This window comes from Dermacentor andersoni, chromosome 8, assembly GCF_023375885.2.
Source record: "Dermacentor andersoni chromosome 8, qqDerAnde1_hic_scaffold, whole genome shotgun sequence".
Lineage (NCBI taxonomy): Eukaryota > Metazoa > Arthropoda > Arachnida > Ixodida > Ixodidae > Dermacentor > Dermacentor andersoni.
The window spans coordinates 21,806,791-21,822,878 of record NC_092821.1 but is presented as its reverse complement, the minus strand read 5'-3'; the positions used below and the strand labels follow the sequence as shown (position 1 = coordinate 21,822,878).

Below are 16,088 nucleotides of genomic sequence, written 5' to 3'. Positions count from 1 at the left end.
TGCAAACGGTAATCGAAACCGCAACAGCATGCTTAGCAACACAACTCCACGACCACTAAGTCACTACAGCAAGTTGCGATATATATATCTATATATTTTTCATTCAACTGTTGTTACCTGGGAAGAGTTGATAAATTATTTTCAAGCGTTACTATTTATTGAACTAGTCACCCAATCAGTGGAGAAAATCCACACTGAAAAGGTTTGTTGTCATGTTTTACTGCTGTGACCAAACTTGTTTCATAACACTGGATTCTTCTGGTGGTATGCAATGTTGTGGAATTACCTGTCATTCAAATTTTGTATGTTTGCGTGCCTTCCCTGTATTTTCATGCAGGCAAAGTGCATCTGTCAATTTGGTAATGCTGTGATAATGTGAACAAGGCCTTATTAAGTAGACCGTAATGGTTTGCTGTATATATGCACTGTTGTGCAGTATTACGGTCATTGGATCTCTCACTTTGGCAATGCTGTGATAATGTGAACTAGGGCTTATTAAGTACACTGTAATGGTGTGCTTTATATATACACTTTCGTGCAATAGCAAGGCCATTACTGTGTTGTTTCCTTGCCTCGCCTGTTTCTTCGTACACGTGAACTGCATCTCCCAATTTGGTAATGCTGTGATAATGTGAACTAGGCCTTATTAAGTAGACCGTAATGGTTTGCTGTATATATGCACTGTTGTGCAGTATTACGGTCATTGGATCTCTCACTTTGGCAATGCTGTGATAATGTGAACTAGGGCTTATTAAGTACACTGTAATGGTGTGCTTTATATATACACTTTCGTGCAATAGCAAGGCCATTACTGTGTTGTTTCCTTGCCTCGCCTGTTTCTTCGTACACGTGAACTGCATCTCCCAATTTGGTAATGCTGTGATAATGTGAACTAGGCCTTATTAAGTAGACCGTAATGGTTTGCTGTATATATGCACTGTTGTGCAATATTAAGGCCATTCCTGTGGTATTTGGAAAATATTTCTAGTTTACCCTTCCTAACTAGTTTTTGGTCCAACTCACCGATAAAGGATTGTGTGTTTAAACAAGGCACTAAAGATACCATGTTGACCACCTGCGTGGCAGGTATTGGGGGCATATTGTTTGATTTAAATCTTTGTTCCTTGTACTTGTGCTGCCATATTTTTTGTGTTACTGGAACCATCACACTTTCACAACGCACCAACTTGACCAGCAGACCACCCCACTTACTTTTTAGGTTACCACTGCATTGATTACTTTTGTTTCCTTGCACAGGACCTTGTGAACACCATTGTCTTTGTCATTTACGACTATAGTGCTTCCTGTTTACCATGTCAAATTCAGGCAAGTTTTGTAATGCGTTCGGGCCAATAAACGAATTTCAGATACTTGTCACTGTTGCGATGATGCGAGACACCTAAATAACGCAAGTAAAAAATTTAGTTCCACCTTCATAATGCCTGTCTTCCTTGAATGATCTTTTAACACAACTACACTGAATTGCACTCGTTCACCTAACCGATATCACTGCATTCCAGAAATAAGCAATACGAAATGAAATACACAGAAGGGCCACAGAACAGAATATCGTAAATCCAGCGGCTCGCTGCCAAAGCATTAAGTAGGTAGCCCTGAAGAGGGCTGTTGGGTTCTTCATGGAGTCCAGCAGCACGTGTTCTTGGCCTTGAGGCGGCCAGGTCTACACCATCCTACAAGCTTGTCACCCCTGGCAGGTTCCACTGCCAAGACACCTGCCCTTCATCCTTGAAGTACTCGATGAACTGCTTGCGCACCGAATTAGCAGCATTCGTGCAGTTGCGGGCCTTTGCTCCCTGCAAACCGAACACAGCAGCAGTTGCCGCCTCTTGTCGCCAAGTGCCGTCACGGACACACCCGAACATGTCCTGGCAGTCTCCATATCCAGGTGGGCAGTAGGTCGCTGAAGCGCTGGACGTTACAGATAAGAAGTTGTGAAGTACGCAGGTTGCCTTCACAACACTCTCCACATTTTCCGGCTGCAGGTTCATCTGCCTCTCGTATATCCGCCAGCGGGAAACGAGAATCCCGAAGGCGTTCTCTATACATCGTCTGAAAAAGACAAACATATTCTGACTTAAAAATGCACGTGATTCTTTAAAAATTACGGTTGTAAATGTGCAATAGAAGCCTGCACCAAATTAAAAAAAAATAGAGCACTAAATGGCGATGACATGTTGTGCACTGTGGTGCACAAAGACACCAAACACCAATATTGTATAGGCAATGTTACAATTTATAAATGTGAAAAAACATTCACGTAGTTAAACAGAGGTATTATTGCAGGATTACGGTTTTAGTAAGATCTTGATGAGGGCTAGTTGGTTCATACTTAGAACTGAGGTGAAACAGCACGAAAAAGACGAGGACACAAGGAAACAAATAGCACAGACAAGCGCTGTCTGGTATTTGTTTCCTTGTGTCCTCGTCTTTTTTGCGCTGTTTCACCTCAGTTCTAAGTACGGTTTTAACGATTACAGTTTAACAATTACGATTTTAAACCTGACATGGTACAGACCTGGCACGACTGAGGCGGTAGTTGAAGATGATCTCCTCAGCTTTAGTCCGGGTGCCTGGTAGTGGCCGCATGAAGTCGGGGCGCAGCTGGAAGGCTTCATCGCCAACAAACACATGAGGGCAAATTCTCTCGGAGCCTGGTAGCTTAGCTGCCCGAGGCAGATTGAGCTTGCCCTCGTGCAGTCGTTTGCCAATGGGGGAATCCTTGAAAATTCCACCATCACTAAACCTCCCAGGTGCGCCCACATCAATAAGGCGAAACAGGTACTGGCTGTCTGCCACAGCCATGAGGACAATGGAGTGGGTGCCCTAGAAGCATTGGAAATAAGAATAACAAAGAATTTTTGTAATTGGAATCTTTCATTACACTTTGCTTCATTGCAGTGTTGCAAGGCACACAAGAAAAATGGTTACCGTATTACTATACTACAAGCTTTCCCTAGAGTATCTACATGATTTTTCCATCTTCTCGTCCTCCTCTGCTACTCGCATATACCATCCCCTCTATGCTACAACTAGTCAAACGGCACCCACAAGACACTCTCCTTTGTCATCATTGCATTTCTGAAAAAAGAAAAAAAAAACTCTCCCTTACTTCCCCACAATCACGAATAATGCTGTAAATGTTACATTCTCATATCAGATAAATTACTTGCTGCAGTCCTCTGCTTGCAGGTTGCAAAAAGAGAAGGATGGAATTGTATTCCCCCTTTTAACAAAGCGTACGAACAGGCTCTTCTCAAAGTCATTTAAAAGCAGTAGGCTGTGTCTTATGCACAAGGTTATTCCCATACAATACTCCTGTCAAATTTAGGAGTGTTTGCATTTGCAAAGCTGACCCTTCAGCAGCAAATATTCTGCATGCAATACTGCAATGTTCTGTTCCATACCTTATAGTTGAAGTACAGGCTCCCAGCCTTTCTTGGACATCTAATCCTCACGTGCTTGCCGTCCACAGCACCCAGGCAATTCGGGAACTGCCAGCGACTGCCAAATCCTGAGGCGATGTCCCTCCATTCTCCCTCTGTTGGAGGCTGCATAACACAGATTTGAACTTTGATGCACACCAATCACCGGCAGACTTTACTGCTGCATTATTCACCTATGTACCCTCATGCTCTGTCTATATGCATGTGTTATTTAAGTTATGCCGCAACTTCAGCTATGCAAATCTCGCTGTCACACACAGTAAACTTTACTGCTGCTGGTTTCACTTAATTTAATCTGATGTCTTTGTATATGCATGTAAACGAGAAGAAAGGGGGTTAACTGAGGGGCCCGATTTTTATTAGTCATACCATAAGAAGCCAACAAACACTGACACCGGCGGATGTGGGACATCCTTTCTGCCGCAGGCGTCACGAGAATGTGATCTTTTAGGATGTGACATTGACCGATTGCATTCACACAAAAAAAAACACGTTCTCGTGACGCCTGCGGCACAAAGGATGTTCCACATCCACCGCCAAGGTTTGTGAGTGGTGCCACTTGCTACCACTCCCAAGGTTCTACTAAGAAAGTAAATACCCAAGAAAGTGTATGGGGAAATGGCGCCGCTGTAGCTCAATTGGTGGAGCATCGCATGCAAAATGTGAAGGTTGTGGGATCGTCCTCCACCTGCGCCAAGCTGTTTCTTCATCCACTTTCATTTCCATTAATTTATGGTTTCTTTATTTCGTTTATTAAAACACAAGTAATTTCCCCTATGTTGTCCTTAGTGTCAGTGTTTGTTGGCTTCTTATATGCATGTAGTATTTTAAGCCATGATCCATTTTCTAAGGACATGTATGTGTTGTACCATCTCAGACGTTCATGCTAAATAATACTGAACAAACAACATTGATTGAAATCCACTCAAAATACTGAGAAAGGCAACTAATACTGAGCCATTGTTCAGTAAGTGTGAACGTAAGACCATGCTTATTGGTAGCACTCCACTTTGTACCATGTTATGAAAATATTTTAGGCGCACCTTCATGTACACAGGGGACAGCACCTCCCATAGCACATTGCACGTCAGGTGGATCGCCTTGCGTGCAGTCTCCAGCTCCACTCTGAAGGCCATTGCTGCATCTCGCACGAGCATACCGGACGACAGGTATCTGAAAGCACACAAGATCATATAGCACGATCGACGCAGTAAAGTTTTGTGCTGGTGAACGGCGAATTTCTTCCGAATCTAAGAAGTACTGAAGTGACAAAATGGTCCTACCGCAGCGTCAGTGCGAGGCGCTCGCCAGATGAAATCGGTTCTCGGCAGACCCATTCCTTCGTCAGCCGGTCCCGCACCATGTCGTGGAGCGCGTCGAATGTCTCCGGCGACATCCTGTAGAACTTGAAGAACAGCGAGTCGTCGCCGTTCTTCATGAGCTTCATCTGTAAAAAGGCAATGAAAGCGCATGAAGTTGTACTGCGTTGACGCATTAAGTCCTTTGTCTCTTACCGCTGTGAAGAACTCGCTTTCGTCCGCTCGCTTGGTCCAGACCGGTCGAACCCAGTGCTTGCGGGACAGCGCCTGCTTCCTCTTCATTATCAAAAGTAGCTGTAAAGCAGCTAGTTTTCTACGCCGCTCCATCACACGCACAGAAAACTTTACAGCGGGGACAGAAAGAAATGCACGCAGGCTCGAACAGCAAAATGACACCGGCGGTTCAGGTAGCGCGGGCGGGAAGAGGAAGCGGACAGTGTTGGCCGCGCCGCGCGTCGCAGACGGATCGAGCAAACTACCGAATTTTGATACGTAAACAAAAAAAAAACCTACTGCAAGACCTTCAGAAATACTTTATGTTGCTTTGTACAGCCAAACAAATCAATTTAAGTTATTGTAGCAAGTGCCACACCAAGTTTGGCACTAACTCGATCCTCTAATACCGGCAACACTGGAAAGCCGTCGCGCGAAGCGGTCGCTCGCTTGGAGCTTGACTTCTGGGCGACGAGCGAACGCGACAGCCACCTCCATCGCGTCGCTTGTCGCTGTCGCGCGCAAGATCGCTTGCATGGGGTTTATACTTTATGTGTACTACAGCGCCCGTCCGAGCTGCCTTTGTTCTCGCCTGTCCGCGTTCGCTCGTGGAATACCTGGTACTGTGGCTTCGAATTATGGTGCGTGGAAGAATTTGTTGAAAGTTGTGCTTTCGTGCGCTGGTGTTCATCGGCAATTCGACAGTGTTCGCGCCGGAAAGAGCGTCGTCGTGTGGTGCCTGCGAGACGAAGCCGTTTGCCAACCACATTGAAGGTAAGCAGGTCTGACGCTTGCGCGCATTCTCGCAGCTTTTGGTTCATGTAGTAAGCTTTGTGGAACAACAGAAGACTTTCTGAGCGTACGTTGACCATGTTGCTGTGCACATTTAGCAAAGCGTTTCACGAGGGGAGTTTCCGTGAAATGTATTATTTCTTACCGCTTACTTGCTTTATGGAGTGATGTGCTACCACCGCTGATTGTTGGGATTTAATGGGCAAATATTTAAGTAAACGCTGAAAGTTACTGTTTTCTCGGTAGTTTCCCGGCAGGAAATTCTTCCGTAGATATGAATTTCCGCAAGTTACGTGTGTAATGCATGTCGATGTGTCACGGGCATCGCGAGTTGGCACGCGACTGCGATGTTTGACACTTGAACAGATATTAGATTGCGTGAAGATTACTTTATTGATAGTGTTCAGTTTGAAGTCCAGCTTCGCGAGAACTTGTCTGCATTGTTTGTGTTCTTCGACGTGCTCGCGTATTTGTCTTTTATATTGTAGGGCAAATATATACCGACATTACAACAGCGAAATTTCTTTTTATTCGAGGCATGTCAATCAGACGCTCGTTTTCATTAATATTTTCATCCGAAGAACAGGATGTCAGTTCCTGCGATTCTTAAGGACAGTGGCTTGTAGCACTGCCTAACAAGGGATGCGATTTTCTTGCGATGCTTTGCGCTCGATGTTTGCCACTCTCATAACCCACCGTCCACGGCTGGCTGTTCTAGTTAATAACGATAGCGGAATGTCGGTCAGATAAATGAGCAAAAGGAGTAGCATCGGAAAAGGGATCGCTACATAATCGCGGCCTAGGTTTTAGACCGTTCATAATCGATTGTTCGTTTGATTTACTAGATAGTTAAGTTTTGGTGATAATTGCCCAGGTAGTCTGATGTTTGCTGCTGGTTTTATTCCAGCCTGAATTTTACCATATAACAGTGTAACCTCTTGAGATTTAACTACGAGACATCTGTACAAGCAAGCACACAAAGGTTTATTGGCCAGTTGCCCACTTCTAAAGGTCATGTACTACTTAGCAGCTGCTGCAATAATGTTTTAAAAAATTTGTGAGCAGTTTAACACCTTAGTGGACTGGCAGCTCAGTCTGTTTCAAACAACAATTAGTTAAAAGCTTCTGTGTTGCCCTGATGTTTTTATGAGCTGTTTTTGACTGCTCCACGTTTCTTAGCTGTGTGCATACAGGCCAGGCTGTTCTTGCTTATATGAATATTTTTGAATAAGTGAAAAAGATTGGCTTTTGTTTTGTTTTTCAGGTGCCTTGTGAGCTCTCACCCAAGCACCACATTCCAGAGGTCTGCTTTGAGCAGACGTGGCAAATTGAAGTAACATCCAGATAGTCCAATAAACTGTTCGTAGTTTCAGACAAACCTTTGCAAAGTATAGTCAAAACTTTCTTTTAAAAGTGCAAGCACTGATCCAACCTGATCTTTCTATCCAAACATTACATTTTATATTAGTAACAAAGACATAACTACAACAGCAGCACTGCAGTGAGGAACGTACAGTGGTACTCCAAGTGTTATACTGAAATAATCTATGAAGTCTAATTAGTTTGTAATTTTAGAACAAATTGGCATGAATTTCTCTGCCATAGCAGAGTTCCAATCCGTGCGCTGCATCATGTAGGGAACAGTAACTTTACAATGAAAACCAATGCAAAACTTCTTAACTCAGGAAAAGTTTATAAATTTAAAATGTGTACACGGAACTCTTCATCTAAGCATGTCTACGTAAAATACAGGATTTAATCACTGCGGCCACATAAAGGATGCATAAAGGTAGGACACACGAAGGAAACATAAAAGCAGTGGCCAAATTTCAACATGGAGGAAACAAAGTACGGTAACATAAGGGATACATAAAGGGAGGACATATGAAGGAAACATAAAAGCAGTGGCCAAATTTCAACATGGAGGAAACATAAAGGACATTTCCTCTTGTCAACTGCAGGAGACATACAGTAAACATAAAGGACATAACCATTTTCATAAGGGCTGATATGCGACCCCAATTTCGTGGTAAAATGGAATACTGAACTACTCAGGGACGCGTTTGCATCTTCTTAGTGTGGTTTGAAATTAATCATTGGAATTCTGAAATAATCATGCACGCGAGATTCTGTAATTATTCAGTGTAATTTATAATCTTCTTTGATGAGAGTACGTTTTATTCCGTCACAAATGATGGGGGACACGGATTGCATCTTTCCTGATAATTTATTGAGTTTGCAAAAACTCCGTAGACACCTTGTTTCAATACATTGACTTGCGGTGACAAGGGCAGAGAAGTGCCGCTACGGCCAGGTACAGAGTTCGGTGGCATCTGTCACCACACAGCTTCAAAGCAGATGTTGATAGGGAATTTTAGAAATAGGATACCGATATTTAAGGAAGGCTATATATCCGGGCTTAAACAAAATACTACAAAAGGAGCACGAAATAATGTAAGCGGGCCGTGGGGTATTGGGCATGCACAAAGTCACACCAGCGGACGGTATCTATAGAACTCCTCACTACCATCCGGCTAGAAACCAAGCGATCCAGTCGCGCGACCTTTCTGCACTCCTCCAGCATCTACCGTTGTTGGCGGCAGTGTTACTCTATCCAAGGGCTAGCGCTCTTTTGATGAGGGATTGCTCCTTCGTTGCATTCTTTTCAAGGGAGGGAGGCTATGTCAGGAAATACATGGGCTACAGAGCCGTTCCGTTCACAAGTTTTATTTTAGAGCGCAGCTCTTTGGCGTCCGTTCCTGGGTTTCGCGTCGTCGTCGGCGTTGTCGTCGGCCTCGTAACCAGCTCCGCCCCCCTTTCATCCCCCCAGCGCTAGCAGCGACCGACTGATACCGCTGGATGCCGCTGACGCCGCTAGAGAGTCAAGATAACGTGACTGCATAGAACACCGTCGCCGCCATGCAGAAAGAGGAGGAAAGGGTCCCCCCCCCTGTTCTTGTGTGGCGGATAGGGTGCTCTTCAGTTGCCGACGCGCCGGTTATTTCACGTAGGCCCCGGCACGTCGACGAATACGTGACCACCTTCCCACGGCTAGACCTGGTTCTTAGCGCTGCGGAAGCGAGGGTGTCATATTGTTTGTGTCGGCATCGGCGGCGTTGTCCCTGAAACCAACTCCGCAGCTGCGGTTGACTCACTATCGGCGTCAGCGGCATCAGTCAGTCGCTGCTATCTCTTCCCTCCTCCCTTTATCGTGTTGTCCGCTTGCTGCGCGCGCTTCTGTCCCCATCGTTTGCCGCTGGGTGTACACGCCGCCCCCCTCCCCCCTCTTCCTGCGAGTCTCCGGTTGTCAAAGCGCCGGCTCGAACTTAATTCCTTTCTTCGCTCCTCCTCCAATGCAACCCCTGTGCGGTGGCAATCAGAGAGCCAGATCGGTGGCGGCGGATATGTATATGTGCACCGCCCGAGCCGAAATTGCCGCTGCCGTTCGCCCTGTGCGGTGGCAATCAGAGAGCCAGATCGGTGGCGGCGGATCTGCATCTGGAGTCGCTATCTACTTGCGCACAGGTCTCTCTGCAATACCAGTCGAAATGTTTGGCACGTCACATGAAGTTGGCGAACTGTGCGCCGCAAAGTTGCCCAACGGCTTGCTGGTAGTAGCTGCCTACTTCGCCCCTACCGCACTCACGAAAGACGTCGTGCACTTCCTGCAACTCGCATTAACCGTCCATCGATCCACACCGATGTTAGTAGTGGGGGACTTTAATGTTGACATAAAGACAAACAGCAATTTCCTAACACTTATGCGGGAGAACATCCCGTTCCTCTCGCTCGTAACGCGTCCCACGGCTGTGAAAACCTCGCGAGGCACTTGTATAGATCTCGTCTTTGAGAATCAAGCATTGGTGTACCAAGTCGAACATATATCAGTCTATTTCTCCGACCACAAAGCTTCCTTCATGACTGTCAAGAACTGTTAGTGGAGTCTTTGTTAAAGGAATACGTGTGAAAAATAAAAAAAAAATTCTGTGATAGCGCATACATGTGTTGCTCGATTTCTTTGCCTCAATCTATCGAAAAGGTGAAACAGCTTATTTGCTGCGCTCAAATTTCGCATTAGGAAGTAACGTAATCGTCGGTAATTTTTTTTTCCAAGGTTAAGCGAACCTCCGGATGTTAAGGAGGGGGTGAATGTTAACAGCTACTCAGGGACTTAGCCTTGAAAATCCAGATGAGTAGACTAGCAGATTTTCAACAAAGAATCATCCATCCCTCATAGGCTCTACAATCTGAATTCAATATTGGGTTCTCTATAAAATACATACACAACAATATTGTCTCTTATATATATATATATATATATATATATATATATATATATATATATATATAGATAGATATACATACGAGATACATAGATATATACATACATACAAACATACATATACATACGAGATTTTATACGGAACACACACACACACACGCATATGTATATATATATATATATATATATATATGTGTGTGTGTGTGTGTGTGTGTGTGTGTGTTCCGTATAAAATCTCGTATGTTGTCACACAGCAAAACATTATTGACACTCGTGCTAATCTATCCTTTTTGTGGGAACTGTATTTCGCCCGCTAACGACTTAAGTTATTGCTGAGCGCAAGACGCACCTTCATAATTTTAAACTTACTCGAATGTGACCATTAATTTCATCTGTTATGTATGTTTTCGCCGAACTTTGTGTAATCAGGTTGTATGCGCGGCACGTATTGTGTAGTACTTTCTGAAGCCCACGCGGGAACCGGAGATCACACTATAACGTTCAAGGAGTCATGTATAAAAGCCGAAGCGCTTTTCTCGCACATTATATTTCGACGATCGCCGACTGCGCTCGGCGCTGTCGTTGTGCTTTGAGTGTGACCTGCTATTGTCGGCACAGGCTCACCCAATAGAGCTCGTTTCGTGATTCAGTTTTCTTGCTGAGTTCTTAACGGTTTCTACAACGTGCCACTCTATATTACGGAATTATAACATGAAACGGAACATTATTTGGAACACAGACAGACACACTGGTATATATACATATTGACGCGAAGCTGCCCACTACGAGTCCCGGTCGCCAGAAGTCAGCTGCCCACTGCAGGCACCGATCGCCCAAGAGAAGACGACGAAGGGCGCAGTTGTGCCCCAGGGTTTTCTGAGTGTCGGCCCTCATTAAAAGAAGGCTGTTCTGTTTCGGCGAGCGTAAGTTATTTGTCTTCGTGAAATTTGCGCGGTACATGATACCATTGCCGTAGAGGCAGCGTACCCCGGACACGTCTCCTGTGAGCAGGCCGGGAGGCGTGTTTACAGTTGCTAGTAGGTACAGCGGGGCATGGCGCTTTTGACGGCGCTCGACGTTTCTGCGCAGGCGCGAGTAAGAGCGGGTGTGAGAGAGAAAATGTGGGGGCCTTTGCTCCTTGAATATGTGTCTCTGCCTAGGCGCTACGCTGAAGTTTCTTTGCGCGTGTAGCATGCGTTTGTTCATAGGCGTGCCGGCATGGCGGAGGGGGGTCGAGTTTGTTTACGCTCCGCGGCTGACTGCCCGCGCGGGGAGGCAGTGGGCACGGACGCCCCATTTGGTGATCACTGTCTCTGAAGGGGCAAGGTTCTGACTGGTGTTGTATAATCGTGGGTCACTTTGTTAGTCGCGACGATAGATTGTATTTTTTACAAGCACTGCTCCAGGAGGGCACATGTAACCGGCAAACCGAGGCCTCAGGAGAGGACTGTAGGTTATTAAAGCAGGCGGCGCAGGATCTCCGGGGCACCCAAGCGGTAGCGGGGGGATCAAAGCTTGAATCAGGGCGCCCCGTGGGTTGGGGCCGCGGAGGCCGAAGCGTGCCAGGAGGTGTCCGCATAAAAAATTGACTGTCCGCGATAGCGGCCAGCCGATCTTATACTCCCCTGGCACGCGTAGGCCTCTGCGAGCCCCAACCCACGGACCAGTCCGGCTTCTAGCTTTGATGTTCCCGTTGTCGCTTTGGTGTCCTGGAGGCGCCGCCAATAATGCGATATGGTGACACGTTGTTTTAATTAGCAAACAACACGATTGAAAAAATATAATTGCGTCGAGCCACCAACTTGCGAGGCTAGGTTCAGCACTACGGCGCCCCGCGACTTCTGCCGGCGCGCCTAGGGACAAGCGCATACAACACGCGCTAAGAAACTCCTCCATAGTGCCTAGGCGGAGTCGTATATTCAATGAGCAAAAGTGCTCACATTTACTTTTCGCACCCGCTCTTACTCGCGCATGCGCGCAAGCGTCCATCGTCTCCGCAAGTGCCAGGCCCCACTGTACCCACTAGCAATTGAAAATGCGTCTCCGGTAGAGATTACCCCTGGGCCCGTACGCACCAGCCGCCGTCTGCAAGGGCTCCAACCTGAGCACGGTCTCTTGCCCGACCGTATCCGGACAATGAACCCGAGCCCACCGTCTTCTACTGCGGCTGTTGTGCCGGCGCAGTTTGTCATCAACCAGCTGCAGGCATTGAAGACACGGAAGATTGGCTAGACCATTTCGAGCGGGTCGCCGAATGGAACGGATGGAACGAAGACCGCAAGCTGCGCAAAGTGTACTTCGCGCTCCAAGACACTGCGAAGATGTGGTTTCATAACCGTAAAACGGCATTGCCTTCGTGGGAAGAATTTCAACGACAGCTCAGAGCCACATACTCCAACATGGACAGGAAAGAGTGAGCGAAGTTGGCAATACAGGCAAGATTCCAAGCCCCGAACGAGAGCGTCACCAAGTATACTGAAGACATATGGCTCGGCTTTTCATACGTGAGGATGCCTGAACGGCCGAAATGAAGGAGGTCCGGTATCTGATGCGAATCCTGAAGCGAGAGATATTTGCTAGACCTTTTCGAAATCCACCCACTACACTTGCGGACTTCCTTGCTGAATCGACAGCAATGGAAAGGGCACTTCAACAGCGTGCCAGACAATACGACCGCAACGTGATTGAACTTTCAAACAGCCCCCGTACCACGACTTCGGGAAACCACCTCGAGAACCTGCGTGAAATGATGAGGATTGTGGTACGAGAAGAGCTCCAGAAACTGCAGGTAACCGACGCGCCGACAGCACGAATTTCTTTGGTAGGGATAGTGCGTGACGAGAAAAGGCAAGTCATCCAAGCTCCTGAACGCTACAAGGTACGACAGCGGCGGAAGCCAGTCCGAATAATTTATGTGGACGCGGTACGATGACCGTCGCTGTACGGCCCCATAAACGTCATTCGCCCCACCGAACAAACGGAAGTAGCATTCAGGCGTCGCGGTGCACCGTCCATCGAGGAGTCGAGGCCCTAGAAAAGCGACGTCTGGCGGGCTCCTGACCTTAGGCCCCTATGCTTTCATTGCGGAGAGGCTGGTCACGTCTACAGGATGTGTCCCTATCGGCTCGTGGGTGTCCGTGGGTGTCCGTGGGTTCCCTCCAGGTGCTCCTCGTCCAGGACCTGGTGAGCGCCCTATGGAGATAGAGAACTTCATCGCGCGTCGTGATAACTCATTCGAGCAGCGAAGGCACGAGCTCCGTTCTCGGTATCGAGCCCCGATATCGATCGGTATCGATCGATATCAACGATCGGCGATCGGTATCGAGCACCGCTCGATACCGATCGCCCAGTCCTGTGTTTCCTCGAGACGTCGTTCGCCCAGCTCTACAAACCCGGAAAATTGAGTCAAGCGACCTCCGGAGGTGAGGCCGCTGACTCCGAGCGCATTGAATATCCTCCATCCCGACAACAACGAAACCACGTTCAGGCGCATTCCGGTGATCAACGACAAGGTTTAACGTCGGACATACTGATTACCATAGACGATGAAGAAGTCACCGCTTTAACAGGCACTGGTGCTGACAGCTCGGTTATGAGCAAAGAGCTGGCGTCAAAGTTAACGAAAGTTTTTATGCAGTGGACTGGGTCGCAGATCCATACTGCTGGAGGCCATATACTAATTCACGTGGGCAGATGCACTGCTCCAGTAAATATTCACGGATTTACATAAGTCGGGGCCTTCATTATTCTGCGAAGCCTCTTGAGGGACTTGATACTCGGTATGGACTTTCCACAGGCAAATGGAGCCATAATCAACCTGGAAAAATGGAGTGTGGCGTTCTGTACGGCGAAAGCCATAGCAAGCGACGCTGGCATCGAGAGCTACACCGAAAACGCCTTGCGCATCGTCGACGACGGCATAACGGTACCACCAAGAAGCAGCCTATTGACCCTGGCAACGTGCGACGCATTCGACGGCTATGAGGGCGTCGCCGAGGCAAACATTCCGTTATTGCTTGAGCGGAACATCTGCATTGCATGGGGCCTCCTCCAGCTTCAGAACGGATACTCATTAGTCCTGCTGACCAACTTCAGCAACGAATATCAGCACTTACCGCAAGGTACAGTCGTTGCTTTCCTCCATAAAATTGGTGCCGTCACGGATGTCGCCTCTCTCGGAACTGCTTCGCCTAATTCATTGGAAGCGGTCAACCTGAGCGATCGCATTCATATTAACTCGGGCTTATCGGAAGGACAGAAGCAGCAACTACTCGACCTCGTCAATATTTCTCTGCCTGCTTCTCTACCGAGTATAAGGTACGGCCCACCTCCGTTGCGAAACATCGTATTCCAACGGACGAGTCAGCATCGGTTCGTCAACATCCGTATCGCGTTTCGCCTACAGAAAGAGAGGTGATTAAGCGTCAGGTTCAAGAGATAATCAGTGGTGGCGTGATTCAGCCGTCCATAAGTCCATGAGCGTCCCCTGCTGTGTTGGTTAAAAAGAAAAACAATACACGACGTTTTTGTGCCGACTATCGACGTCTTGACCGTGTCACCAAACGCGACGTTTATCCCCAGACTCGGATCGATGGCGCTCTGGACCATCTACACCACGCCCAATTTTTCACCTACTTTGGATTTTAAGTCAGGATACTGGCAGATCGAAGTAGATGAGCGCGACCGATATAAAACAGCATTTGTGACGCCTGATGGATTATATTATTACGATATCATAGAGTGATGCTCAAGGGACGAGCCGCCGCGAGGACGACGACGAAGTGGGTCTGTGCCCTTGGCGCGAGTGAGTGTCGGCCTGGCGATCTGTCTCCAGTGTCTCAAGCAAATTCTACCGCAAGGTATTTGCCTTGCCACCGTTGATTGTCTCGGCGACCATCACGTGGCAACTTTATCGACCGATGCTTCTTGCGAGCTTAGCAGGCTCATCGTGCCAGCCTCGGCCGCCGACCTCAAGATACAGAAAATGGTTGCGACGGGCCTGTCCTCTGCGCAGGCTGAAGACTTTTACCAAGTATTATCGTCCTACAGAGATATTTTCGACGTCGACTATCGCCCTTTAGGCCAGACGCTCGCGGTCAAGCATCGGATTCTTACTGGTGATGCTACTCCTATTCACCGACGACCGCATCGAGTTTCTGCGTCGGAACGCCGAGTGATTCAAGGTGAAGTCAACAAAATGCTGGACAAAAATATGATTGAGCCGTCTTCGAGTCCCTGGGTGTCACCTGTAGTGTTGGTTAAGAAGAAGGATGGCTCGTGGCGCTTCTGTGTAGACTACCGCCATCTGAACAACATTACTAAGAAGTACGTCTACCCGCTCCCCTATATAGACGACGCCCTTGACTGCCTCCACGGTTCCAGCTATTTCTCTTCCATCGATCTTCGTTCTGGATACTGGCAGATTGCTGTTGACAATATGGACAGAGAAAAAACCGCGTTGATCACACCTGATGGCCTATACCAATTTAAAGTATTGCCGTTTGGATTAGGCAACGCCCCTGCCACCTTTGAGCGTATGATGGACTCCTTGCTCCGTGGTTTCAAATGGTCCACATGTCTCTGCTACCTCGACGACGTCATCGTCTTCTCGCCCACGTTCGACACTCACCTTGAGCGTCTAACAGCTATACTTGATGTATTTCGAAAGGCGAAGCTGCAGCTTAACTCGTCCAAATGTCGTTTCGGCCGCCGCCAAATTACTGTTCTAGGCCACCTCGTTGATGCTTCCAGAGTACAGCCTGATCCCGACAAAACTCGCGCTGTCCGAGACTTTCCGGTTCCGAAGACAGCCGCAGACGTTCGAAGTTTTGTCGGGCTATGCTCGTACTTTCGTCGTTTTGTTTAAGATTTTGCGGCAATTGCTAGACCCCTCACTAATCTTTTGAAGAAAGGCGTACAATTCTCGTGGGGTACTGGAGAAGCCGCTGCCTTCTCTCGTCTCGTCACTCGTCTCTCCTCACCACCCATTCTCGCCCACTTCGACCCTGAGGCCCCAAC

The 16,088-nt window shown here is 47.5% G+C and overlaps 1 protein-coding gene across 1 annotated transcript; it reads right to left on the bottom strand.

The window, feature by feature from the left end:
• Nucleotides 1-350: 350 nt before the first annotated feature.
• On the bottom strand, nt 351-5,253 carry LOC126526614 (uncharacterized). The gene is made up of 6 exons (XM_050174481.3): nt 4,979-5,253; nt 4,748-4,911; nt 4,508-4,637; nt 3,426-3,569; nt 2,537-2,844; nt 351-2,070 (listed from the first exon to the last, which is right to left on the bottom strand). Exons 1-6 carry the CDS (start codon nt 5,108-5,110, stop codon nt 1,692-1,694), a joined length of 1,257 nt encoding a protein of 418 aa, XP_050030438.2. The 5' UTR covers nt 5,111-5,253; the 3' UTR covers nt 351-1,691.
• Nucleotides 5,254-16,088: the final 10,835 nt, after the last annotated feature.

Bases quoted from the DNA above. Each gene is read 5' to 3' on its own strand.
- LOC126526614 (XM_050174481.3), bottom strand. From the start codon at position 5,110: ATGGAGCGGCGTAGAAAACTAGCTGCTTTACAGCTACTTTTGATAATG. The intron at 4,638-4,747 runs GTAGGACCATTT...GTGTGCTTTCAG, and splicing joins CGCCTCGCACTGACGCTGCG to ATACCTGTCGTCCGGTATGC. The intron at 2,071-2,536 runs GTCTGTACCATG...TGTCTTTTTCAG, and splicing joins TACCGCCTCAGTCGTGCCAG to ACGATGTATAGAGAACGCCT.